Below are 24,023 nucleotides of genomic sequence, written 5' to 3'. Positions count from 1 at the left end.
TGGTTTTTGTATGGAAGTCCCAGTGATACCAGTGTGGGGTGCCTGGTGATCCTGGTATGGAGTCCTGGTGGCGCTGCCGGAGTGTCCTGGTGATTCTGGTGGGGGGTTTCCCGGCTCCGGGGTGGGGGTGGGGCTGTTTCCCACTGCCATCCTCCTCGGGGGATGTCGCAAGGGGTCCTGTCTCCGAGGGGCCCCTTCCCAATGCGGTGTAGGATGCGGGATGTCCCGGGACGGGGGTTCCCGTGGGGCGGCGGGGCCGGGCCCGTCAGTCCCTCCCCGGGGCCGGGCTCTTCCTGGGGAAGAGGAAGTGCGGATCCCCGCCCCGCTCCGCCGCAGGGTGGGCACCAGGGGCGGGTGGGCCCGGAGCGGGGCCGGGGCGGTCCCGGGGCGGGGGTTTCGCTGGCCCTGACTCAGAGGCAGCTGAGCGGGGCGGGGACTGTGGGGAAATAGGAGGTCTGGAAAGTATTTTGCCAGCCCGGTGCTGGGAAGAGCCGCGTGTGACCGGAGCGGGTCGGTTTCCTACGGCCACAGCAAGGCGACACCGCGGTGCCGCCGCCGCCGCCGCCTCCGGGACCCCCGGGGTGACGCCTGGGGTGACCCCCCCTGCTCTGGTGTTCTCCTTTCCAACCCTCACCCCCTTGTCTCTCAGTCCCCCATTCCCATCCCATCCCGTTCCCTGCTGTACCGTTCCATCCCATCCCCAGGCGGGTGCCCTGACGCCTCCGCACCCCGAGCCCGATTGGGGGTCTCTGGCGGTCTGGGGGGGCCATGGGGTCCCTGTTCCGCAGCGAAGAGGTTTGCCTGGCCCAGCTCTTCCTCCAGTCCGCCTCTGCCTACAGCTGCATCAGCGAGCTGGGAGAGCGCGGGCTGCTGGAGTTCAGGGATGTAAGTAGGGGTTGGGGGGTGGAGGCGTGTGTGGGGTCTTTTGGAATGTCCTGGGGGTTGATCTGGGTGGATCTGGGTTTGGGATAGGTGTTTTGGGATGCTCTGGGGGCAGGGAATTGGTCTGGGCGGGTTAGGGTGCAGGCTGTTTGGGACGGGTGATTTGGGATACTTATGGGTGCAGGAGGGTCGGTTTGGGGTGCTCTGGGAGCAGGGAAGTTCGTCAGGCTGGGTTGAGGTGCCGGGCATTTGGGATGGTGTTTCGAGGTGCCTGTGCTGCCTGTCACCCCGGGATGCTGGACTCCCCATCCTGTGGGGCCGTGCCCTGATTGTCCCCCCCCCACAGCTGAACCCCAAAGTGAGCCCCTTCCAGCGGCGCTTCGTGGGCGAGGTGCGGCGCTGTGAGGACATGGAGAAAACCTTCAGTGAGTGCCGCGGGGGGCGCGGGGCTGACTGGGGGAGCTTCTTAGGGGGATCCCCCCCTTAAGCCCTCCACTCCGACCGTGTTCTCCCCCACCCCTTCCCCAGCCTTCCTGCAGCAGGAGCTGCGGGGCGCGGGGCGGGTGCTGGGGCCGTGCCCCGAGAGCCCGCGGGCGCCGCTGGCGCGGGAAGCGCTGCGGGTGCAGGAGCAGTCGGAGCAGCTGGCGCAGGAGCTGCGGGAGGTCACCCGGAATCGCTCGTCCCTGCGCGGGCGCCTGCGGGACCTGCGGCAGTACCTGCATGTGCTGCGGGAGGGACAGCGCTTCACCAGCCTGCCGGTGGGTCGGGGGGGGACCCCGCCGGCCGCGGGGGGATGCTTGGTGCCTCAGTTTCCACCACCCCCCAGACTCATCCCTCTGCTCCACATCGCCGCAGGCCCCCCTGGGCTCTCCGCCACGGCCACGGGCGCTCTCAGACCGAGAGCCCATCCTTGACCCCTCCCTGCACCAGCATCTCGAGCGCAAAATCAAGTGAGAGGGGCTGGGGCAGGGGTGGGGGGTGGAGAGGGGCTGCGGGGCAGCGATGTGGCCACGGGGCGACTGGGAAGCTGTGGGATAAGGGTTAGAGATGACCTGCGGGACAGTGGCATGGCTGAGGGGCAGCCTGCCCGTCCCGACACCCCTGCCGCGTCTCTGCAGCTTCGTGGCTGGTGTCATCCACCCCTGGCGAGTGACCGCCTTCGAGCGGCTGCTGTGGCGTGCCTGCCGCGGGTACCTGGTGGCCTCCTTCGTGGAGATGCCCGAGCCCATGGAGGACCCGGCCACGGTGAGGGGGCACCAGAGCAGGGCTGGTACGGTTGGGGGGCTGGGACACCAGGGTGACACGGGCTGTGCTGTTCCCAGGGCGAGAGCGTCACCTGGGTCATCTTCCTCATCTCCTACTGGGGCGAGCAGATCGGGCAGAAGATCCGCAAGATCTCAGACTGGTGAGGGGCCGTGTGTGTCCACACGGGGGTTTATTTAGTAACACCCACTCTGGATCCTCCCACAGGGCTGGGCTGGGAAGCCCTGGCACACCCTAACACGGTGGTGTCCATCTGTCCCAGCTTTCACTGCCAGGTGTATCCGTACCCGGAGAGCGAGGCCAGCCGGGAGGACACCATCACCGGGCTGCACAGCCAGATCCAGGATCTCAGCGTGGTGAGCTGGGTGCCATGGGGGGACTTGGGAGCCGTGCCGGGACCCACATCCCTGACCCAGGTGCCCGCAGGTGCTGGAGGAGACGGAGCAGTACCTGGCACAGGTTCTGGACAAGGTGGCGCTGGCGCTGCCCGCCTGGCGCGTGCAGGTGCAGAAGATGAAGGCCATCTACCTCATCCTCAACCAGTGCAGCTTCGACGTCACCGAGAAGTGCCTCATCGCCGAGGTCTGGTGCCCCGTGCGGGACCTCACCCAAGTGCAGGATGCCCTGCGCCAGGGATCGGTGAGCGGCTCGGTGTCCCCACATCCCCATCCTGGGCATGCTCGGTGTCCCCCTGTCCTTATACTGGGGTTGCTCAGTGTCCTCATGCCAGAGCTGCTTTGTGTCCCCGTGTCCTCGTGCCAGCAGCTGCTTGGTGTTCCTGCATCCTCATGCCAAGGGTTGCTTGGTGCCCTTATGCCCTCATGCCAGAAGTTACTCGATGTTCCCCCGTCCTTGTGCCTGGGTTTCTTCGTGCCTCCACACCCTCATGCCAGCAGTTGGTTGGTGTCCTCGTGTCCTTGTGCCAGGGGTTGCTCAGTGTCCCCAGGTCCTCGTGCCAGAGGTCACTCAGTGTCCTTACGTCCCCTCACCATTGTGGGGCATGTGCCAGGAAGGGGGGTGCCAGGATCAGGCTCCAGGTGCTGGGCAGGGGGCTGCCGTGGGGTGGTGCCGTGCAGGGGGGTGCCAGGATCAGGCTCCAGGTGCTGTCCCCGCAGTACCAGAGTGGCTCCAGCGTGGAGTGCTTCGTGCAGCGTGTCCCCACCTCGGAGAACCCCCCCACCCTCATCCGCACCAACAAGTTCACCGCCGGCTTCCAGAGCATCGTGGACGCCTACGGGGTGGCCAGTTACCAGGAGGTGAACCCTGGTAAGGCCCCCCCGGACCCCCCGCCGTGACCCAGGGCTGGGGAGGGCACCCCACGTGATGCAGTCCCTGTGTCCCACAGCGCCCTACGCCATCATCACCTTCCCCTTCATCTTCGCCATCATGTTTGGGGACGTGGGGCACGGGCTGCTCATGTTCCTCTTCGCCCTCTGGATGGTGCTGTACGAGGACAGCCCCCGCCTGCGGCAGGGCACCAACGAGGTGGGGGCGGGACAGAGGGGTGGGATGGGGTTGGAAATAAGGGATGAGCTGGGGGACGTGGGACAGGGTTGGAGATGTGGGATGGCCTTGGAAGCATGAGATGGGGTTGAAGGTGTGACACAAGGCTGGGGGCATGGGATTGGGGCTGGAAGCGTGGGATAGGGTTGGTGACACAGGGTGGGTCAGGGGTGGTGGTGTGGGAGGGGGAGGGCGTGGGGCAGGGGAGGTAGTGAGGGACATGGGAGCCATATTTGCCCCCACCAGATCTGGCTGACATTCTTCGAGGGGCGTTACCTCATTCTGCTCATGGGTGCCTTCTCCATCTACACTGGCTTCATCTACAACGAGTGCTTCAGCAAAGCCACCGTCATCTTCCCCTCCGCCTGGAGCGTGGCCACCATGGCCAACCACTCCTCCTGGAGGTGGGATCCCACCCCTGCACCCCCTGCCTGCCTCCCTGGGTCCCTGACGGTGCTGACACCCCTTGCTCTGCCCCCAGCTCTGCCTACCTCGCCACCCACCCCTCCCTCACGTTGGACCCCAATGTCACCGGTGTCTTCCGAGGGCCGTATCCATTTGGGATCGACCCGGTGAGTATCCCGTAGGGGTGACAATGAGGTGGGACCCTCTTTGAGGTGGCGCAGAGTCTCACCCACCTTGTCCACAACAGATCTGGAGCTTGGCCACCAACCATCTCAACTTCCTCAACTCCTTCAAGATGAAGATGTCAGTGGTGCTGGGCATCGTGCACATGGGCTTTGGCGTCGTGTTGGGGGTCTTCAACCACCTGTGAGTTCTCGGGCTGCTCCCACTGGCTCTTGTCATGCCAAGGGGACCAGGATTGGACTCACCTGGGTGGGATGGGGTGGGTGACTTGGGTCCTGTACTCCTACACCTCAGTGGGTGCTGAGGACACGGGAGGGTAAAGAGGGACAGGCTGAGCTTGTCTGATGTCCCCCCCCACCAGGCACTTCAAGCAGCGGCACCGGCTGGTCCTGGAGTTCCTCCCGGAGATGATTTTCCTCCTGGCTCTTTTTGGCTACCTAGTCTTCCTCATCTTCTACAAGTGGCTCAAGTACAGCGCCGCCGACTCCCGGGTGGCCCCCAGCATCCTCATCCACTTCATCGACATGTTCCTCTTCACCTCCAATGTCGAGAACCTCCCGCTCTACCAGGGGCAGGTACCACCCCACCGCCACGGGGACCACCCACCCCCTACCCAGGGCGGGAGAGCTGGGAGCCCTGGTGTCGTGAGTGGGGCTATTCTCAGCTCGGGTAGCCCATAGGGGACCCCAGAACGATGTCCCCATGCCACAGGTGCCGGTGCAGACGGTGCTGGTGGTGCTGGCGCTGGCGTCGGTGCCTGTCCTGCTCCTGGGGACGCCCCTGTACCTGTGGTGCCGGCAGCATGCCCCAAGTAGGGTAAGGCTGGGGGACTGTGGGTGGGCTCAGCGGGGAGGTGCAGGGGGGGCACATCTCACTGCCTGCCGGTGCTGTCCAGGTGCAGCCGGTGGCTACAGGAGAGCAGGAGCCACTGCTGGATGGGCAGGAGGCCGGGAACTCTGTCAACGCCACCAAGGAGGACGTGGAGAGCGGGGGGCACAGCCCTGACTCCAAGGTGAGGGGCACCCAGGCGAGCTCAGGTGGTGGGAGTAGGGGTGTCTGTGCCCCCTGCTCATGTCCTGTGTCCCCTCCATCCCCCTGCAGCACTTGGACTTCTCCGAAATCTTCATGCACCAGGCGATCCACACCATCGAGTACTGCCTGGGCTGCGTCTCCAACACCGCGTCCTACCTGCGGCTCTGGGCGCTCAGCCTGGCGCACGCCCGTGAGTGCCCTTGGCCCCCTCTGTCCCCCACCGGAGCTGGGCAGACCCTCACACCCTCTGTCCTGCCCATTCCCAGAGCTCTCAGAGGTCCTGTGGACCATGGTGATGCGGAACGGCTTCGTGGGGCTGAGCTACGTGGGCGGGGTGGTGCTGGTGCCCGTGTTCGCCGCCTTCGCCGTGCTGACCGTGGCCATCCTGCTGGTGATGGAGGGGCTCTCCGCCTTCCTCCACGCCCTGCGCCTGCACTGGTGAGCCCCCAAAGCTGGTGGGGTCTGGGGGAGGTGGGAGGGTGATGGACCCCCACCAACCACCCCTGACCCCCCCCACCTCTCCTCGCCAGGGTGGAGTTCCAGAATAAGTTCTATGTGGGTGCCGGGTACAAGCTGTGCCCCTTCGCCTTCGCACCAGACACCTGGGACCAGCCATACTGAGGGAATGTCGGGGGCTCGGAACATCTGCAGCAGCCCAAATTCCCCCCTGCTGGACCCCCGGAGCTGAGGGGCAGTGAGGTCTGGCTGCAGCATCCCCCTGTCCCCTCCTCGGTAGTGAATAAAGCTGTCCCCATGGCTTCCCCCCTGCTCTGCGTTGCCATCCCTTGGGTAAGGGGTCGGGGGGGGTGATTTGGGGGTGCCCCCCATCACTGCTGCCCGTAGCCAAAGGTGGGGCCCGCGGTGGTGCCGTAGGTGCTGAGCGGGGGGAAGGCGGGCAGGGGGTAGGGCAGGGTGCGGGGTTTGGCCCCCACGTAGACACTGCGGGGGCAGGTCAGGGGCTGGAAAGGAGGTGCAGGGAGCTCAGGGAAATTGGGGGGTGCCGCTGGTTGTTGGGCGGCAGCAACCAGCGCCCCATGGCTGCGGGGAGCCCCTGGGGGGGAGAGAGGCAGCAGCAGGGAGTCAGCCCCCTCCACAGCCCCCCTACCTTTCTCCTGCTTCTCGGGGCGGGGGGGCAGTGGGGCAGCCCGGGCACGGGTTGTTGCTCCCAGCAGGGACCCTGCTGGCACCCCACACCTGCAAGAGAGATGGGGGGTCAGGGGAGGCAGTGTGACCCCCTCACTGCGGTGTTGGGGCAGCACTGGGGGGTCCCTTACCATGGCTCAGGGTCGCCATCCCGAAATCCCTTGGCGAAGGGGTTGCTGGCGATCTTCAGCTGGGTGATCTGAGGCGGGGAGCAGGGTCAGGGGGTCCCTGGGAGGGTACCCCAGTGTCCCGCCCCCCCGTGCTCACCCGGTGGTTCTGGTAGGCCGTCACGGCCATGAACTGGGTCTCAGGGAAGCTGAAGGACTTGAAGTTCTGGTGGGCGAAGCGCTCGCTGTCGCGCCGCGGGTCCACGAGGACGACGTGGAATCGGGGCTGGTAGCGGTGCATGGAGTTGAGGATGATCTGGGTGGGGGGGAAAGGGGAAGGTGGCAGGACCCCCCCCCCGTGCAGGGGTGCACCGTGTCCACCCCCCCCATCGCCTGCCCCACGGTGGGGTCCTCACGTGGCCGTTGTCGTCCAGGAGGTTGTTGGTCAGCTTGAGCTTGTCGAAGGAGACGATCTGCCGCATCCACTGGGCGCCCTTGGCGGGGGAGTCGGGGTGGAAGTGGACGCGTCCGGGAGCTGCCGGCTCGGCCCGGCCCGCCGCCAGCCAGGAGGAGCTGTGGAAGGCGTATCTGCAGGGCAGGGTGGGGCTCAGCACCCCCAGATCCAACCCCCTGCCCCCATCACCCCGTCTCCACCTGTATCTCTTGTCGTCCAGCGGGATGAAATCCATGAGCAAGACGTAGTCAGCCAACGGATCCAACCCCGACAGCTTCACCTGGAAGGTGGGAAACATCCTCCTGCGCAGAGGGGGGGGGGTTGGGAAGGTTGTGTCCCCGCCCTGGCAGCCCCCCCGTGCCCCTCAGGTACCAACCTGCCCGCTTTGGTGACGATCATCTCGGTGCCCAGGCGGTTGAACTCCTCCCAGAGGCTGCCCATCTCCAGCCGTGCCGCGGCGTGGCACACGCGCCGGTTCTTGCCGCTGGCCCCTGGCCCCTCGCCAGCCCACCCGAGACCAGGGGCACATGGGGATCCCTCACCTGCAGCCCCCAGGAAGGCTGCAGAGGGGTGAAGGGGGTGTTGGTCTGGGGGAGCAGACCCGGCGTGTGGACACCGCATCACACCCTCCCTCTGTGGAGGGATGGGAGGGTTGGGGTGGGCTTTATCCCCCTCCCTATTGCAGTCCCACTCTTTTGGGGCTGGGTGACCCCCCCACACCTTATAACACTCTGGGACCCCACGACAGGACCCCGCCAGTGGGACCAGGGAGCATTACCATGGGTGAGTTTTACCTGCCATGGGTGCAGCAGGAGGGTAGGAGGTGTCCGTGGCTCTGTCTCCGGGCATGGTGGCAGTGGGGACCCCTCTGAAGCCCTGTCCCAGTGCAGCGCTGGCTCTAGACTGTCCCCCACAGCCTGCCAGGGGTTTTATGCCCCAGCTCCGGGGTGGAGAGGCGGGGGCTGGAGCTGAGGTGGTCCTCAGAGGCTGGAGCACAGCCCCCTTCCCTACCCTGCCTTGACGCGATGATGACGGATTGGAGGTGAGCGGTGGCACCTCTGGGACCACCACTGGTCCCCAGCTGGGGCTTGGGGCACCCTGAGCTGCGGAGAGACATCTGTTTTGGGGTCTCCATGTCCCCTTTCTGTCACAGATCTGAGCAGGGGAGATGGGGGCTGCTCCAACCCCCTCCCCCGGGCAAAGCCCCTCTCTACGCGCTGCCGTCACCACCCGATATTAAAAATCACAGTGAGGTGTTGAGGCATTGGCTGTTCTGGCAAAGCCTCTGTGGGGTGGGGGGGAGGACCAGGCTCCCCCCAGCCCTAAACCCATCCCAGTGTGGGTCCTGTCTCTGGCCTGGTACCCCCGTGCCCCCCATTGCCATGTTCAGTACTGACCTGACAGTGGGAGATGGATGGGGACGAGCCAGCACCGTGGGGCTGAGGGATATTTGCAGGGAGGTGACAGACACCAGGGCAGGGGGCTATGGTGGGAAAGCAGGGGGCTAGTCCAGAGCCCCCCAGTCCCCTACGAACTGTCTCACTGCACGCCACAGAGTGTATTCCAGTGGGATGAGGGATGCAGAAGCTCTGGGGAAGGATCTGGATGAGAAGGAGATGTCCTCATGGGGATGCTGGTGGTTTTTTCTCCCCATTGGTGCCCCAGTGATGGTGGCACTGGACTGAAATCCCTCCCTGCTTTGCATGTCTCCAAGCTTGGTCTCAGTCTTCCCTTCTGCCTTGGGGTCAGCACTTAAATCCTTCCCGTGCCCGTCGTAACACAGGGGGGATCCTGTGCCCCCCATACACTGTGGGGTGGCGTCAAGGGGGCGGCGTGGGCAGCACCAGATTTTGGAAGCGGGGCTGATGCAAAACCAGGGAGGAATCGTCTCCCCAGGTCCCCCCTCCATCCGTCACACATACACACACGTGTCCCATGCCCCACGGAGCCGGCTCGGCCCCATCCATCTCCCGCTGTCAGCCGGGCCGTGGCCGCGGGGCCCGTATCGAGCGGGGAGATGAGGAGGTGCGAGAGGCAGAGCTGACAGCGGGGAGGGAGATGGAGGGGGCTCAGCCCCAGGCAGGAGCAGAGCTGGCAGGGCTCCTCATCCACAGCTCCTGGGTGGAACTGGATGAGCTTTAAGGTCCCGTCCAACCCAAGCCATTCCAGGATTCTCTGGTCAGCGTAGACGACCGCAGGTGGGTCTCCTGAACCCATGCTGAAGCGCATGATACGCAAAATGGCTTTTCAAAATGAGCTTTTTTGGTCCAAAATGGGCAGGTGGAAACTAGAAAACCCTCAGAAAAGGGAAAACACTGACTCTTTCCAGTGGGGAATAATTGCCCCAGACGCCAGGACAGGCTGGAGAGCAGCTGTGGAGGCCACCAAGGTGGAGGTGAGCCATCAATGCATCCTGGGTGCAAGGACACCCACCAGCAGCTGGAGAAGAGCGCTGGCAGCTGATCAAATGACTTTTTGCAATGAACTTCTGACTCACAGGTGGAATGAGGAAGTAAAAGCTGCTTTGGGAGGGCGAGAAGGGGAATCGACCCGAGCAAAAGGTTGTCTTGCAAGGAACAGCAACCAGGCAGCACAGCTAGTGGGAAAAGGGAAGTGAGAAAGGAGGAAGGAGTAACACTCATTTGTCAACCAGACGTTTCTCAACATATTTTTCAGTCAGAGTCGGATCTTTATTCATTTTACCTATTAACTTTTAATTATTTTTTTTTTTTTTTAAACCCTGAACAAGAAAAGAGGAAGAAAATTTCAGCAGGTGAAGTTATACCCTGGAAGTGTTCAAGGCCACATGTGGATGGAGCTTGGAGCAACCTGGGCTAGTGGAAGGTGTCCTTGCCCATGGCAAGGGTGTGGAACAAGATGAGCTTTAAGGTCCCTCCTAACCCAAACCATTCCAGGATCTAGGATCTGCTCTAGGGAATGTGTAGTACAGAAGAAAATTGATAATTGCAAAGATGAAGCAATAATTCCCTTAAGTATGTCCATTACTTAGAGTTAGTTTTTTTCCCTTCCCACATGTAATAAATAAAATATATATTATACAAAAATACAATTATATAATTAAATGAATTAGAGAAGAATAAAAGAAAAATCTTTCACATTCAAGTCATCAGCAAAACTCCTTGATTTTGTGTTGCACTCCTCCCAATCACATGCACATGAGCAGCATTGCTCAGGCTCTGCAGGTATCAGTTCTGATGTGCTGTGGGGATCCTGTCCCTAAAATCCCAGAGAAACCTTGGGATGGATCCCAGGGCCCTTGGGGAAGGCTCATTCTGTTTTCAGGTGCCTCAGAGACCCTTTGGTGATTGGTCCCATGGAGGTGGTGTAAAACTTAAATCTTCTGGCCACATTAGAGGATGGAACAGGGAAAACTTCCTGGTGTGGGAAGACCAAAAGATGGAGCCTGTGGACTCCAACTCAAGGACCTGTATCTTGGCTTGAGCTGTCATTATCCAGAGAGAGTGAAATTTTAATTGGTTTTGAGACAATTTTTCACTAGATGGGGAAAGCCATCCTTCCCAAGTTCCTGCAGAAGCAGGAGCCTCTTTGTGAAGGTTTTCATGGGATATAAAAAAATACCTCCAAGTTATTAAGGTCCTTCCTGAAGGCAAAACACATACTCCACTACATCTGAGTCTTAATTTCTAGCTCAAATTTTGGATGAATATGCCTGATATCAGCACACCCGGGAGGAACAAGGAAGTATAAATACTTGCACAATGCAAGTATAAATTGGATTAGAAGGAGATGGTTTTCCCTTGAAGCTGCACATGGATGAAATTGCAACCAGGAATGCTGGTCTTGTTTTAATTGATCCAAACTGATTGGAAAACACTTTTCAACAGGTCTGTTGCCAGTTCAATGCAGCACTAATTAATGTGGCAAATGAAGGCATGATGTTATTGTATTTTTTTGCCTCCACATAGGAACATATCCCTCCCACACACACAATGTCATCCATTCCAGGGATGGGGCATCCAAAACTTCTCTGGCCCTGGCACAGGTTGCCCAGAGAAGCTGTGGCTGCCCCATCCCTGGAAGTGCCCAAGGCCAGGCTGGACAGGGCTTGGAGCAACCTGGGATAGGGGAAGGTGTCCCTTTCCATCCAGGAACTGGATGATCCATAAGGTCCCTTCCAACCCAAACCATTCCAGCATTCCAGGATTCCATATGTTGTATTCAGATGCACCTGGTTCGTTTGATGGCTCCAGAACTCCCCCACCGGCCCATCTCCTTCTTGTCTCCCCCCATCCAGGCGAGGCTGATTTTTCCATCCCAGCTGCAGTTTACTCATAATTCCTGCTTCCAGGTTTCAGGAGCGGAGTCATCTCAGCCCAGGACTCATCCTCTCTCCTCATAGGCTTTAAATAAGTCACCACAGGTTCCCTTATGGAGACAACAATATGTCTGCGGGCTTTGACTCATCTGATTTATTTCAAGCGTTTTTGTTTCGAAAAATGGCAGGGATTTCTCCTCTTGCTGCGTGGTGGTGAAAGGCTGGCAGGGTGACACAGCCACTTGAGACATGTGGGACTTATTCAGAGCAGACAAACTCCAGGCACAGGCTGAAGAGTCAGTTCGAGCCTGAAGGACTTAAATTTGCTTGGTAATTATCACCAGAAAAATGTAAAAATCATTGGCAGCAGGGGAATTCCTGAAGAGTTTTTCTTTCATCCCAATCAGCATTTGTAACACTTCTCCAAATCCTGGTCTCTCTCCCAATCCCTGAATCTCAGTTTCTTACATCAGTTCTTTTTAATTCCCTGTGATGCCAAGAGATCAATTATATATTCCAAGAGACAAATGTGCATATATATAATTACATATATTTTTAGAAAAAAAATTCTTATATATATTAAGAAATTATATATCTATTTTCTTTATATATATAAAAATAATATATTAAATTCTTTTCCTATAAAATTTGTATATATAAAATTGTATAAAATTTTTGTGTATATATGTATACACATACATACATACACACATATATATGTATATACATACATACATACACACACATATATATATATATAAAAATAAAGAAGTAGGAAATAAATCCTCCTGCTTCTATTTAGCTTCCTGAAAAATCACTGAGTTTATTTAACTAACTGTATTTATTTATCAGTGCAGGTCTCTGCCTTAAGGAGCTGCTTCCAAAGCCATTTGTCACGAGGGAAATTTCCTCCTCCAGGGGCAAGCAGTGACAAACCCCTTGCTCTTTCCATGAATGAAGATTATAAACAGCAGGTTTTTTTGCTCAAGTATTGATGCTCTTCATGAGGGGTAAATAATTCCTGCTTTCCACACTGATACTGGGAGAAAATCGGATGAGGCCCTGGCACAGGTTTTGCCCAGAGAAGCTGTGGCTGCCCATCCCTTGGAAGTGCCCAAGGCCAGGTTGGATGGGATGATCTTGGTCAGGTGGCTCACTAAAAGGTCCTCTACTGCCTTTCCCAAAGATCTTATGGAATTTGAGTAGGAAAACAGGTGCCACAATGGAGATCCTCACCCCAGGAGGACAAGGATGAATATTCCTTCAGTTATTCAGCAGAGTGCGGACCAACCACCTGCCTCTCGGCAGGGAAAAAAAAAAATCTAATCCATACTTTTAAATTGAATTTATTTCCCTTCTACGTCTCAGATTCTTCACCCAGAAGCGAAGTTTGTTTTGTTGAGCGAGAAAAAGCGAGGCTGAACTTCAGCTAATCAAGAAATCGAGGTCGGTTCTCCCACGGCAGCAGCAGATGTCGCATCCAGGCAGGTGGATGCTGCCCCCGGGGGAGGACTCAGCCCCAAAACCGCTCGATTTTTCATTATCTGTGACACCTCCGGTGCCGTGCCGGCGTCCCAGCCACCACTTCGCCCCTGGGATCTCCACGTGGGTGATGAAAAGCAGCTCTAAATCCTCGTTAACAACACCAGGAGACCAGACACGTCTCTCCTGGGACACCTGAAACGGGACGTCGGGTCCTGGGGATGGAACTCAGCCCTTCGGCCAAGGCTCATCCAATAATGATGATTTTTAGGTTTGGATCCGTCTGTCAGGAGCCAGCAGTGCCTACTCTTGGTTTACTCTCTGGTGTAACTCTGTCAAGCCATGATTAATGTTATCCAGGAGAAAAATCAATGTTTATTTATTCTATCTGTCATAGAGTGGGATTTCAGGAGCTGCTGAGCTCTCCCCGGAGAGCGGCGAGAGGGAGCCTGAATTTATCTTTTATCTCCAAATGAAGCATCACATCTGAAGCAAAGTGAGGTGAGACAAATCCCAGCTCTTATTCCTACACCAGGAAAAAAATGCACTATGCAAAGTCACGTTTTGCAGTGCTCTCACCTAGAAAAGATCTTCCTGGGACATGGGGAACAGGTATTTATTCTTCAAGTGCTCCGACTGGACTGGGAGCAGTCAAAAGATGAGGAATAATTTCATTTTTCCAGCAATTATGGAGAAAATCATGGACTTCCATGTATGAATGGTTGGAGGGGAACTAGGAGGAAGCCTTGCAATTTATTTATGATTTATTCTGGTATGGTATTTCCCCTCTTAATGTCTTAAATATCAACCTGCTTCCAAATATGTTGGCTGAACGGGGATACCGGTGTCAGGAACTTGTGGTTTTCCTCTTTCAAAGAGAATTTACCTTTTATTGACTGAAATTTTTATAACCAATTGCCAAAAATTGATGTTCTTAATATTATTGATGGATTTAAGCCTATTAAATTTTTCAGTTTGAAAGACACAAAGCAGCTGAACTGGATATATGAAATATTCAGCGTGGTTGGAGACAACGAGACATTTGCGTCCCGGTATATTCTCCTGGGCTTCACAACCCAAACAGACCTGCAGGTGATGTGTTTTGCCTTATTCCTTGCCATCTCAAAGGAATTCTGGGAGGAATGACATGAATCCGGATCGATCTGCACCTCCACACCCCCATGTACTTCTTCCTGAGCCACTTGTCCCTCCTGGACATCTGCTACCCCTCTACCATCATCCCTCAAATCCTCCTGGGTTTCTTAGTGGAGAAGAAGGTGATTTCCTTCATTGGATGTGTCTGGACTTGTCTCCTGGCCATAGGGGCCATGGCTCAGGGCCATAGTCTGGACTCAGCTCTCGGGTCCACTCCCAAGTTTCCACTGAGGGTGTTTTCCATTCCAGCAGGAGATTTTCTACGACATATTTTAACACAAATAGTGAAAATCAAGTAAGGTGTGTTCTGCAGCCTATGCAAAGCTTCTTCAGTCTGTTCTGGAGAGCACACTGTTCTTGAATTCCCATTTGCTTCCTATTTCCACGGAAATAATTTTGAACTGAAAGGGGAGAGGAGCTGCCTGTGGGAGTTCAGATGTCCATGATAAATCTTTATGCTTTTTCAGTTGGTAAGTTCTTAAACTCTCTTACAGTGGTACTCCAAGACCTTACCGAGACAGCAGCACCTGCGCTAAAAGCAGTCGAGGTCCAGGAAGAGACTGGGACAAACCAGGACAAACCAGGACTTTCCTGAGGAGCGCCACCAGCCTTGAAGTAGTGCCAGTGAGTCCTGATGTGTTTCTGGTGGGTCATTGCTTCAGTATTGTCCTTAACCCTGAAACTTTTAAAACAAAGTTAACATTGTGTAATTTACCAGCTGACTTGCACTCCTTAAGCTAAAAGTGTATATAAGGAGCTTGATGTTTGTTTACAAAGAGAGGCCGTGGAATGTTATGGGTTTTTTCCCCCAATATTTTGAGGTTCTGCCCTGAATTAGTTTGTTTCTGCCTCCCTCCTGGCGGTGGGAAGTTTCCCAGCAGTCCCACGGCAGCTCTTGGGCAGTGCAGCTGCCAGAGGTCCATCCAGACTGCAGGACAGGCAAAAACTCCACGGCAAAGGAGAACCTGGATTTGGGAGATGGAGAATTTAATGGCATCAGTTAGAGCTGTGCCAGTCCAGGGAATGCCAAAGGAAAATCCAGGACCCCTCCAGTGGGAGTGTTTTTCCCGGAGGTATGGAAACACAGGCACAAGATTTTGGCAGAAAGAGAGTTCCTGAGGTCTGGGGTGGTTTTTCCAGTTCCCTCTGTGAGTTCCCCCTCTCTCAGCCCCCCGGGCCGAGCGGGAGGTGCAGCAGCAGCAGCTCCAGAGCCGGAGCTGTCGAGTGGGTCTGGGAGCCCAGACTGCCATCCCGGTGCAGCCTGTCCTGCAGCCCCCCGGGGAATATCCCTGCAGCAGCACCCTGGGAAGGGAGGAGACATCTCCTGGCACTGCTGGAGCTGGAATGGGAGATGAGGCCCCATCCCCGGGGACATTCCTTGGGCCGTGGGGCAGCCAGACGGGAGCTGGGGGGACTCCAACCATTTGGGGGCTGCCCTGCCCTCCTTTGATTGTTCCCCCCACCCCCTTTTTTTGGGTGGCATGTCCATGTGTAAAGGGTTTTCTGGAAGCACCGAGCTGCTGGTCAGGGCAGCTGGACTCGTTTTGTGCCTTCTTTGGGGGTGGGGGAGTCTGGGGGGTGATGGTGTCATTAGGGGCACCCCCGTGTCACTGGGAGACCCATGGTGGGGTGGGATGAGAGGGGTCATGCGGGGTCCACCCATGACAGCCCCCAAATGCCTGAAAAATCATGAGGGGTGTGTGTGTGTGTGTAAAATACTACAAACTATAAACTTTCTCATCGTTATATTTATTGTTATAAAAATTGATTTCAAAATAAACCCCATTATCTGCTGTATTATAGACAGATTTTAGACTATAGTAAGTCTGAATATGGATCTGTAGGGTTTGAAAATATAAATCTACCGTTTGTGCGTATAAAGAAAATAATATAAAGGGCTTGAAAACGTAAAAGGGGACCTGGATGAAGGAACTAGGAACAGCCCTGTGTATTCAGATGTTTTTCCTCTCTCCCCTCGCTGTGACTCCCCAAATCTGGGATCCGGGCCGGGATTTCAACGGGGGCTCATTAATTCACCCGCGGTGCCCCCAAAGCCGCGCGGTCGCGGTGGATCTTTGCGCTCAGTGCTGCCGTCTGCCGGGAACCCACCGGGAGCGGGAGCGGCACCGGGAATGGAAGCGGGAGCGCGAGCGGCGGCAGGAAGCGCCGGGAGCGCGCGCGCGGTGCCGGGAGCGGCGCGGGGGCAGCCCCGGGAGGGGGTCGCGGTGAGACCGGGGAGGAGCGGCGACGTGCCGGGGGTCCCCGGGCTGGGCTGCACCGGGGAGCGGGGCACGGGGAAAGCCCCGAGGAGGCGGCGGGGCCGCGGTGGGGGCGGCCCGGGTACGGAGCGCGGATAAACCGGGCAGGGACTGCCCCGGCACGGATCCGCCTGAGGGAACGGGGGGCGGGGCGGCGCCGAGGGGCGTGGCCGGGCTGAGCGGGCGGGGCGGGGCCGCAGGGCCAGGCGGGCTGCGATTGGGCGGAGGCGCTCGAGTGCTGATTGGGCAGCGCTGTCGGCCCGCGGTACATAAGGGCCGGCGGGGTAGGTGCGGGCGGTTGTGTGTGAGGGCTGAGGGTGCGGCCCCGCTGCTGCCCGGGCTGCGGAGGGGAGAGCGCCTTGGCCCTGGGTTTGTGGACCAGGGCAGCTGGGGGCGTTTAGGGGCGCGTTGTGCTGAGCAGCGGGTGCCGGGTAAGCCCCTTACCTGCCGGGTGCCCCCGGGGGGAGCCGTGGCAGAGCTGAGGGGCTGTTGCTCTCTGGGTGTCTCAGGGTTTGCCTCGGAATCCCAAAGACTCTCCCTGTGCAGGGTTATTAGGCACAGACTGGTCTCACTTAGTTTCTTGGTGCTGAATTAATGCTTTTTGCTCCTTTTCTGTCAAGAAACAATTTGCTGCTTTTCTAAAGAAACAATGAAGGAGGGAACTGAGGCAGCAGCCAAGCAGCACCGAGTTACTCTACAACCGGGTGAATTGACTTGAAATTGACAACTTCAAGAACTATGGGGGCTCCAGGCCCAGGTGACCGCCAGAGACCCCCGATGGAGCCCCTCAGAGACCTTAGAAGGGTTTGTGTTTAGGGTAACAGGTGTTGGGAAATGTCCTGAATATGGAACAGGAATGCAGGGAGGGAAAATGAACCCTCCTGTAATGCTGACCCCTCCCATCAGCTGCAGTGGAGACACCTCCGTGTGCCCTTTGGGAGCTGATTGCCAGGACACCCGGCGGGCTGGGATCATGGCAGGGTGTTGTAAGCAAGGAATGCCTGGCTTCTAAAACTCACCAGCTGAGTCTTAGAGGCTTCTTTGAAGAGCTGTTTTCAGGCAGCAGAATTGGCCCCCAGGAGGGACTCTGTGCCTGCTCTCCCGTGGCTCCAAGGGATCTCTGGGCCTTCACGCCGGCACCGAGATTTTCTCGGGAAGGGCCTCAGATCCCCGGACCAGTCTGGGACACAGGCAAGATCCCCCTGCAGTTTGGGACCAAATTGGGCCCCTGGAGGGACAGTGCTGTTGGTGCCCCCCGGGCTGGGGCACCCCGAGGACTCCAGCGCGCACCGAAAGGATTATTCGGGGAGATCCTCGGGGTGCCCGGCCCTGGGGAGCTCAAAGCAAGGTCCCTGCCGTGGATTCAGGCATTCCTGAGACTATCCCAGGGGTACTTGTCCCTGCTACACATGGAGCTCTATAAAGGTCTATAACTGAGTGATAAAAGTGGTGCTCCAAGTGCCAAAGAAGTGTGGGATTGGGATGAAGAACTGAGCAGTGATGGTACAATTGGCTGTTTTCTCTTGACTGTAATGGTAAGAGCTGCAGGAGTGCAAGGTGTGTGTTCCAGTCCCCAGCATTTGGTTTGCACATGTCCTGGTCAGACACAGGTCCAACTTCCTCAGTCCTTAACACAGTAGAAGGAGAATGAAGGACTGGCACTGTTAAGGTGATTGGTGTGACGGGGTTAAACTGGTAAAACATTGAGTAATTCCTCAGTTTGTCTATTTACCAAACTAACCCAAACCTGTGCTAGGAAGAGACTGAGTGGAAAAGTTGAGGCAGAAATGGAATTGAAAACTGGGGATATTGACATTGTAATTGCTGAAACTCAGTGTGTCCAAGCAGCAGCTCTTGTTGTGCAGGGAATAACTCCTGTCAGCAGCAAGGTCCTGACTGAAGTGGCAGCTGCAGTTGTTCCTGTGGTGTGGGCCAGTGGAACTCCAGGACAGTGGAAGAGGGCAGAACCTGTAGGTATTACCCCTGATTTGGGATCTCTCCTGATAAGGCAAACTGAGTATCCTTTAAAATCAGAATGGCAGCTTGGATTGGTTGCAGTAACAGCTAAATTTGCTCCTCCTGGTTTGCTTGTAGAATGTGAATGCAAGAACCTGCCAAGAAAACCAATGGCCAAGGGGATTGATTAGTGCAGGACCTGAGAGAACCCCCTTTAAATGACAATGTTGAGTATTTTCCATTATTAGATTGAAAAGATGGCCTTTGCTGCATCTGCTTGAGCAAGGAAAGCCAAGAAACCTTTGCTTTTGCAGGAGAAAATCTGGAAAGCGGGAAGGAAGAAAAGAAGCCCCGTGACTCCTCCCTGAGCCCCAGACAGCCCAGGAACTGCCTTCCTGGGAATGGTGGGACGGGCTGGACTCTGGATTGCTCCCTCTGGATGTGTGGTAAGACTGTGATGCCAACTTTTCAAACAGCCTGTAAGCATTTGCTGCCTTGGAAAGATGGTGCAAGGGCAGCCTTCTTAGCAGCTGAAGCATTTCCTGAGGAGAGCTCTGGGTCTGCCAGATGTCTCAGAACTGTTGGAAGCATCTTTGGTGGGGAGGAAAAACAAAGGCCAAGGTGTGCAGTGACCCCCCTGAGAAGGGACTTTGAGTTAATGGCATCCCTGATGGTGAACTTTGTGGGCTGTTCCCCCTGTAGGGTAGGTGATAGTCCCAGCTACAGTGATGGGAAAAATGGTTAAAAGAGAGCCCCAAAAGCTGGAAATCCTCCTGGAGGCTCTTGGCAAACAGAGTTTGCTGAGTTCCCCCTGACAGAAGGACAGTGATAGCTTTTGAGTGCTGGTAGATCCTTTTAATAGATAGCCTGGAGTGTGTCCTTGTTGCCCCAGTAGGCCTTGTCCAACTCCCCGTATTCCAGCAGATATACCTATTAAAGTTGAAAATGGTCTTCCTAATCCTTTGTTGGCTTGAGGCTCTCCCCTGCAGGAACTCCAGGAACTCCTGGTGCCGCCTGGGCCGATGGATTGGACGCCCCAGCCCCTCCGTTCCTGCCCAGCCACTGGGGCCGTGTCGAGTGGTGGCACTGCCAGCCCTGCAGGTGAAGGGGAAAGGGCCTTTGCAGGTCTTGGGGATCACATTTAGAGCAGTTGACATTGCAAAAAAAGGACCTGGGGTCTCTTCTTCTTGAGTTAAGAAAGCTCCTTGGTGAGCAGCACGAGGTGGATCCTTAAGAGTTCCCGTCTGTGTTTGTGTCTCAGCCTGTGTTAGGATTCAGGGCTGTCAGTTGTTGTCACTGAGGAATCAAACTATGCTTTAAATAAGGAGACACTGGCCTAATGACTAAGTGTCAGGAATAAAGGGGGAATGATATCTGAGTGTTGAGATGTAACAAGAGCTAATCCTTTTTGCAGTGGGATGTAGCCTGGAAACTCCCCAGAGCTGAACCACAGATGTAAAGGGACCAACCAAGGGAGGTGAAGAAAGAAGGAAGGAGGGAACTGAGGCAGCAGCCAAGCAGCACCAAGTTGCTGTGTAAGCAGGTGAGTTGTCTTGAGGTACCTAAGGCAGGCACTGAGGACTTTGAGAGCTCCAGACAGAGAAGACCTTGGAAGGCCCTTGGAAACCTCATAAGGGTAGGTGTGTATGGTAATAAGTGTTGAAAAATGTCCTGAGTATGGAATAGGAATACAGGGAAGGAAAATGAACCCTCATGTAATGCTCACCTATCCCATCAGCTGCAGTGGAGACACCTCCGTGTGCCCTTTGGGAGCTGATTGTCAGGACACCCGGCGGGCTGGGATCAGGGCAGGGCGTTGTAAGCAAGGAATGCCTGGCTTCTAAAACTCACCAGCTGAGTCTTGGAGGCTTCTTTGAAGAGCTGAGTTCAGGCAGGAAAATTGGCCCCCAGGAGGGACTCTGTGCCTGCTCTCCCGTGGCTCCAAGGGATCTCTGGGCCTTCACGCCGGCACTGAGATTTTCTCGGGAAGGGCCTCAGATCCCCGGACCAGTCTGGGACACAGGCAAGATCCCTCTGCCTTTAGAAATGAGGCCTTCTTGTGGCTTCCTACCCGTCCACATTGGTGGGTTCCAAAGAAGGCCTCTTGAGATCCCTTTTGGGCTGTGCATTGAAGCCTTGGGACCAAATTGGGCCCCCTGGAGGGACAGTGCTGTTGGTGCCCCCCGGGCTGGGGCACCCCGAGGACTCCAGCGCGCACCGAAAGGATTATTCGGGGAGATCCTCGGGGTGCCCGGCCCTGGGGAGCTCAAAGCGAGGTCCCTGCAATGGATTCAGGCATTCCTGAGACTATCCCAGGGGTACCTGTCCATGCTAGACATGGAGCTCTCGAATGGGCTGTAATTGGGTGATAAAAGTGGTGCTCCAAGTGCCAAAGAAGTGTGGGATTGGGATTAAGAAATGAGCAATGATGGTACAATTGACTGTTTTCTCTTGAATGTGATGGTAAGAACTCCAGGAGTTCAAGGTGTGTGTTCCAGTCCCCAGCATTTGGTTTGCACATGTCCTGGTCAGACACAGGTCCAACTTCCTCAGTCCTTAACACAATGAAAGGAGAATGAAGGACTGGCACTGTTAAGGTGATTGGTGTGACAGGGGTTAAACTGGGAAAACATTGAGTAATTTCTCAGTTTCTCTATTTGCCAAAAACACACAAACCTCTGGTAGGAAGAGATGGACTGGAAAAGTTGAGGCAGAAATGCAATTGAAAACTGGGGATCTTGAAATTGTAATTGCTGAAACTCAATGTGTCAAAGCAACAACTCTTGTTGTGCAGGGAATAACTCCTGTCAGCAGCAAGGTCCTGACTGAAGTGGCAGCTGCAGTTGTTCCTGTTCTGTGGGCCAGTAGTCTTTCAGGAGGGTGGAAGAGGGCAGAACCTCTAGGTATCCCTAATGTGGGTTCTCTCCTGGTAAGTCCAAGCCAGTATCCTTTAAAATCAGAATGGCAGCTTGGATTGGTTGCAGTAACAGCTAAATTTGCTCCTCCTGGTTTGCTTGTAGAATGTGAATGCAAGAACCTGCCAAGAAAACCAATGGCCAAGATGATGGATTAGTGCAGGACCTGAGAGAACCCCCTTAAATGACAACCTCGAGTAGTTTCCAGTGTTAGATTTAAAAGATGCCCTTGGCTGCATCTCCTTGAGCAAGGAAAGCCAAGAAACCTTTGCTTTTGCAGGAGAAAATCTGGACAGCGGGAAGGAAGAAAAGAAGCCATGTGACTCCTCCCTGAGCCCCAGACAGCCCATGAACTGCCTTCCTGGGAATGGTGGGACGGGCTGGACTCTGGATTGCTCCCTCTGGATGTGTGGTGAGACTGTTATGCCAACTTTTCAAACAGCCTGTAAGCATTTGCTGCCTTGGAAAGATGGTGCAAGGGCAGCCTTCTTAGCAGCTGAAGCATTTCCTGAGGAGAGCTCTGGGTCTGCCAGATGTCTCAGAACTGTTGGAAGCATCTTTGGTGGGGAGGAAAAACAAAGGCCAAGGTGTGCAGTGACCCCCCTGAGAAGGGACTTTGAGTTAATGGCATCCCTGATGGTGAACTTTGTGGGCTGTTCCCCCTGTAGGGTAGGTGATAGTCCCAGCTACAGTGATGGGAAAAATGGTTAAAAGAGAGCCCCAAAAGCTGGAAATCCTCCTGGAGGCTCTTGGCAAACAGAGTTTGCCGAGTTCCCCCTGACAGAAGGACAGTGATAGCTTTTGAGTGCTAGTAGATCCTTTTAATAGATAGCCTGGAGTTTGTCCTTGTTGCACCAGTAGACCTTGTCCAACTCCCCGTATTCCAGCAGATATACCTATTAAAGGAAAAAATGTTCTTCATAATTCTCTGATTACTTGAGGCTCTCCCCTGCAGGAACTCCAGGAACTCCTGGTGCCGCCTGGGCCGATGGATTGGACGCCCCAGCCCCTCCGTTCCTGCCCAGCCACTGGGGCCGTGTCGAGTGGTGGCACTGCCAGCCCTGCAGGTGAAGGGGAAAGGGCCTTTGCAGGTCTGGCTGATCACATTTATAGCAGTTGACGTTGCAGAAAAAGGACCTGGGGTCTCTTCTTCTTGAGTTAAGAAAGCTCCTTTTGATTGTTGAGCAGAACAAAGTGGATCCTTAAGAGTTCCCGTCTGTGTTTGTGTCTCAGCCTGTGTTAGGATTCAGGGCTGTCAGTTGTTGTCACTGAGGAGTCAAACTATGCTTTAAATAAGAAGACACTGGCCTGATGGCCCAATGTCAGGAATAAAGGGGGAATGATATCTGAGTGTTGAGATGTAACAAGAGCTAATCCTTTTTGCAGTGGGATGTAGCCTGGAAACTCCCCAGAGCTGAGCCAAGGGATGTAAAGAGACCAACCAAGGGAAGTGAAGAAAGAAGGAAGGAGGGAACTGAGGCAGCAGCCAAGCAGCACCAAGTTGCTGTGTAAGCAGGTGAGTTGTCTTGAGGTTCCTAAAGCAGGCACTGAGGACTTTGAGGGCTCCAGACAGAGAAGACCTGGGAAGCTCCGCGGTGAAGCCCCTTGGAAACCTTATAAGGGTAGGTGTGTATGGTAACGAGTGTTGGAAAATGTCCTGAGTATGGAATAGGAATGAAGGGAAGGAAAATGAACGCTCATGTAATGCTCACCTATCCCATCAGCTGCAGTGGAGAGACATCTCTGTGTCCTTTGGGAGCTGATTACCAAGACACCCGTTGGGCTGGGATCATGGCAGGGTGTTGAAAGCAAGGAATGCCTGGCTTCTAAAACTCACCAGCTGAGTCCTAGAGGCTTCTTTGAAGAGCTGATTTCAGGCAGCCAAACTGTCCCCCAGCAGGGACTCTGTGCCTGCTCCCCCGTGGCTCCAAGGGATCTCTGGGCCTTCACGCCGGCACCGAGATTTTCTCGGGAAGGGCCTCAGATCCCTGGACCAGTCTGGGACACAGGCAAGATCCCCCTGCCTTTAGAAATGAGGCCTTCTTGTGGCTTCCTACTCGTACACATTGGTGGGTTCCAAAGAAGGCCTCTTGAAATGCCTTTTGGGCTGTCCATTGAAGCCTTGGCACCAAATTGGCCCCCTGGAGGGACAGTGCTGTTGGTGCCCCCCGGGCTGGGGCACCCCGAGGACTCCAGCGCGCACCGAAAGGATTATTCGGGGAGATCCTCGGGGTGCCCGGCCCTGGGGAGCTCAAAGCAAGATCCCTGCAATGGATTCAGGCATTCCTGAGACTATCCCAGGGTACCTGTCCATACTAGACATGGAGCTCTCTAATGGGCTATAATTGGGTGATAAAAGTGGTGCTCCAAGTGCCTAAGAAGTGTGGGATTGGGATTAAGAACTGAGCAGTGATGGTACAATTGGCTGTTTTCTCTTGACTGTGATGGTGAGAGCTGCAGGAGTGCAGGGTGTGTGTTCCGGTCCCCAGCATTTGGTTTGCACATGTCCTGGTCAGACACAGGTCCAACTTCCTCAGTCTTTAACACAATGGAAGGAGAATGAAGGACTGGCACTGTTAAGGTGATTGGTGTGACAGGGGTTAAACTGGGAAAACATTGAGTAATTCCTCAGTTTCTGTATTTGCCAAACTCGCTCAAACCTCTGGTAGGAAGAGATTGATTGGAAAAGCTGAGGCAGAAATGGAATTGAAAACTGGGGCTATTGACACTGTAACTGCTGAAACTAAATGTGTCAAAGCAGCAGCTCTTGTTGTGCAGGTAATAACTCCTGTCAGCAGCAAGGTCCCGACTGAAGTGGCAGCTGCAGTTGTTCCTGTGGTGTGGGCCAGTGGAATTGCAGGAGAGTGGAAGAGTGTAGGTACCTGTATAATACCTGTAGGTATTACCTGTAATCTGGGATCTCTCCTGGTAAAACCAAGCCAGTATCCTTTAAATTTAGGAAGCCAAGCTGGACTGGTTGCAGTAACA

At 55.7% G+C, this 24,023-nt stretch overlaps 2 protein-coding genes and 1 long non-coding RNA gene across 5 annotated transcripts; 2 read left to right on the top strand and 1 right to left on the bottom strand.

The window, feature by feature from the left end:
* Positions 1-329: 329 nt before the first annotated feature.
* On the top strand, positions 330-6,036 carry TCIRG1 (T cell immune regulator 1, ATPase H+ transporting V0 subunit a3). Of its 2 annotated transcripts, XM_032690875.1 has the most exons (19): positions 330-885; positions 1,229-1,307; positions 1,411-1,640; positions 1,738-1,832; positions 2,001-2,127; positions 2,205-2,287; positions 2,408-2,501; positions 2,572-2,784; positions 3,261-3,411; positions 3,491-3,630; positions 3,895-4,052; positions 4,130-4,220; positions 4,301-4,419; positions 4,598-4,811; positions 4,948-5,052; positions 5,138-5,248; positions 5,338-5,458; positions 5,535-5,706; positions 5,799-6,036. In XM_032690875.1, exons 1-19 carry the CDS (start codon positions 769-771, stop codon positions 5,887-5,889), a joined length of 2,511 nt encoding a protein of 836 aa, XP_032546766.1. In that variant the 5' UTR covers positions 330-768; the 3' UTR covers positions 5,890-6,036. The 2 variants fall into 2 exon arrangements, with proteins under 2 accessions (XP_032546766.1, XP_032546765.1); XM_032690874.1 differs by lacking the exon at positions 330-885 and having other exon boundaries at positions 942-1,307.
* Positions 6,037-6,095: 59 nt separating this feature from the next.
* Positions 6,096-7,821, bottom strand: TBX10 (T-box transcription factor 10). The gene is given in 7 exon segments (XM_032690213.1): positions 6,096-6,227; positions 6,509-6,610; positions 6,679-6,834; positions 6,935-7,106; positions 7,173-7,274; positions 7,349-7,532; positions 7,767-7,821. Coding segments are annotated over 7 exon segments (903 nt in total).
* Positions 7,822-16,702: 8,881 nt separating this feature from the next.
* On the top strand, positions 16,703-22,026 carry LOC116788685. 2 transcript variants are annotated; one of them, XR_004357718.1, is made up of 3 exons: positions 16,703-16,968; positions 21,316-21,447; positions 21,977-22,026. It is a non-coding gene; the product is annotated as an uncharacterized LOC116788685 (long non-coding RNA). The 2 variants fall into 2 exon arrangements; XR_004357719.1 differs by lacking the exon at positions 16,703-16,968 and adding an exon at positions 17,608-18,134.
* The last annotated feature ends 1,997 nt before the right edge of the window (positions 22,027-24,023 follow it).

Source organism: Chiroxiphia lanceolata, chromosome 6 (assembly GCF_009829145.1).
Source record: "Chiroxiphia lanceolata isolate bChiLan1 chromosome 6, bChiLan1.pri, whole genome shotgun sequence".
Lineage (NCBI taxonomy): Eukaryota > Metazoa > Chordata > Aves > Passeriformes > Pipridae > Chiroxiphia > Chiroxiphia lanceolata.
This window is presented reverse-complemented; position numbering and strand designations above follow the sequence as displayed.

Coding starts and splice junctions, on each gene's coding strand:
- TCIRG1 (XM_032690874.1), top strand. CDS start 983: ATGCTCTGGGGGCAGGGAATTGGTCTGGGCGGGTTAGGGTGCAGGCTG. Junction 5,053..5,137: donor GGCAGCATGCCCCAAGTAGG/GTAAGGCTGGGG, acceptor GTCCAGGTGCAG/CCGGTGGCTACAGGAGAGCA. Junction 5,459..5,534: donor GCTCAGCCTGGCGCACGCCC/GTGAGTGCCCTT, acceptor GCCCATTCCCAG/AGCTCTCAGAGGTCCTGTGG.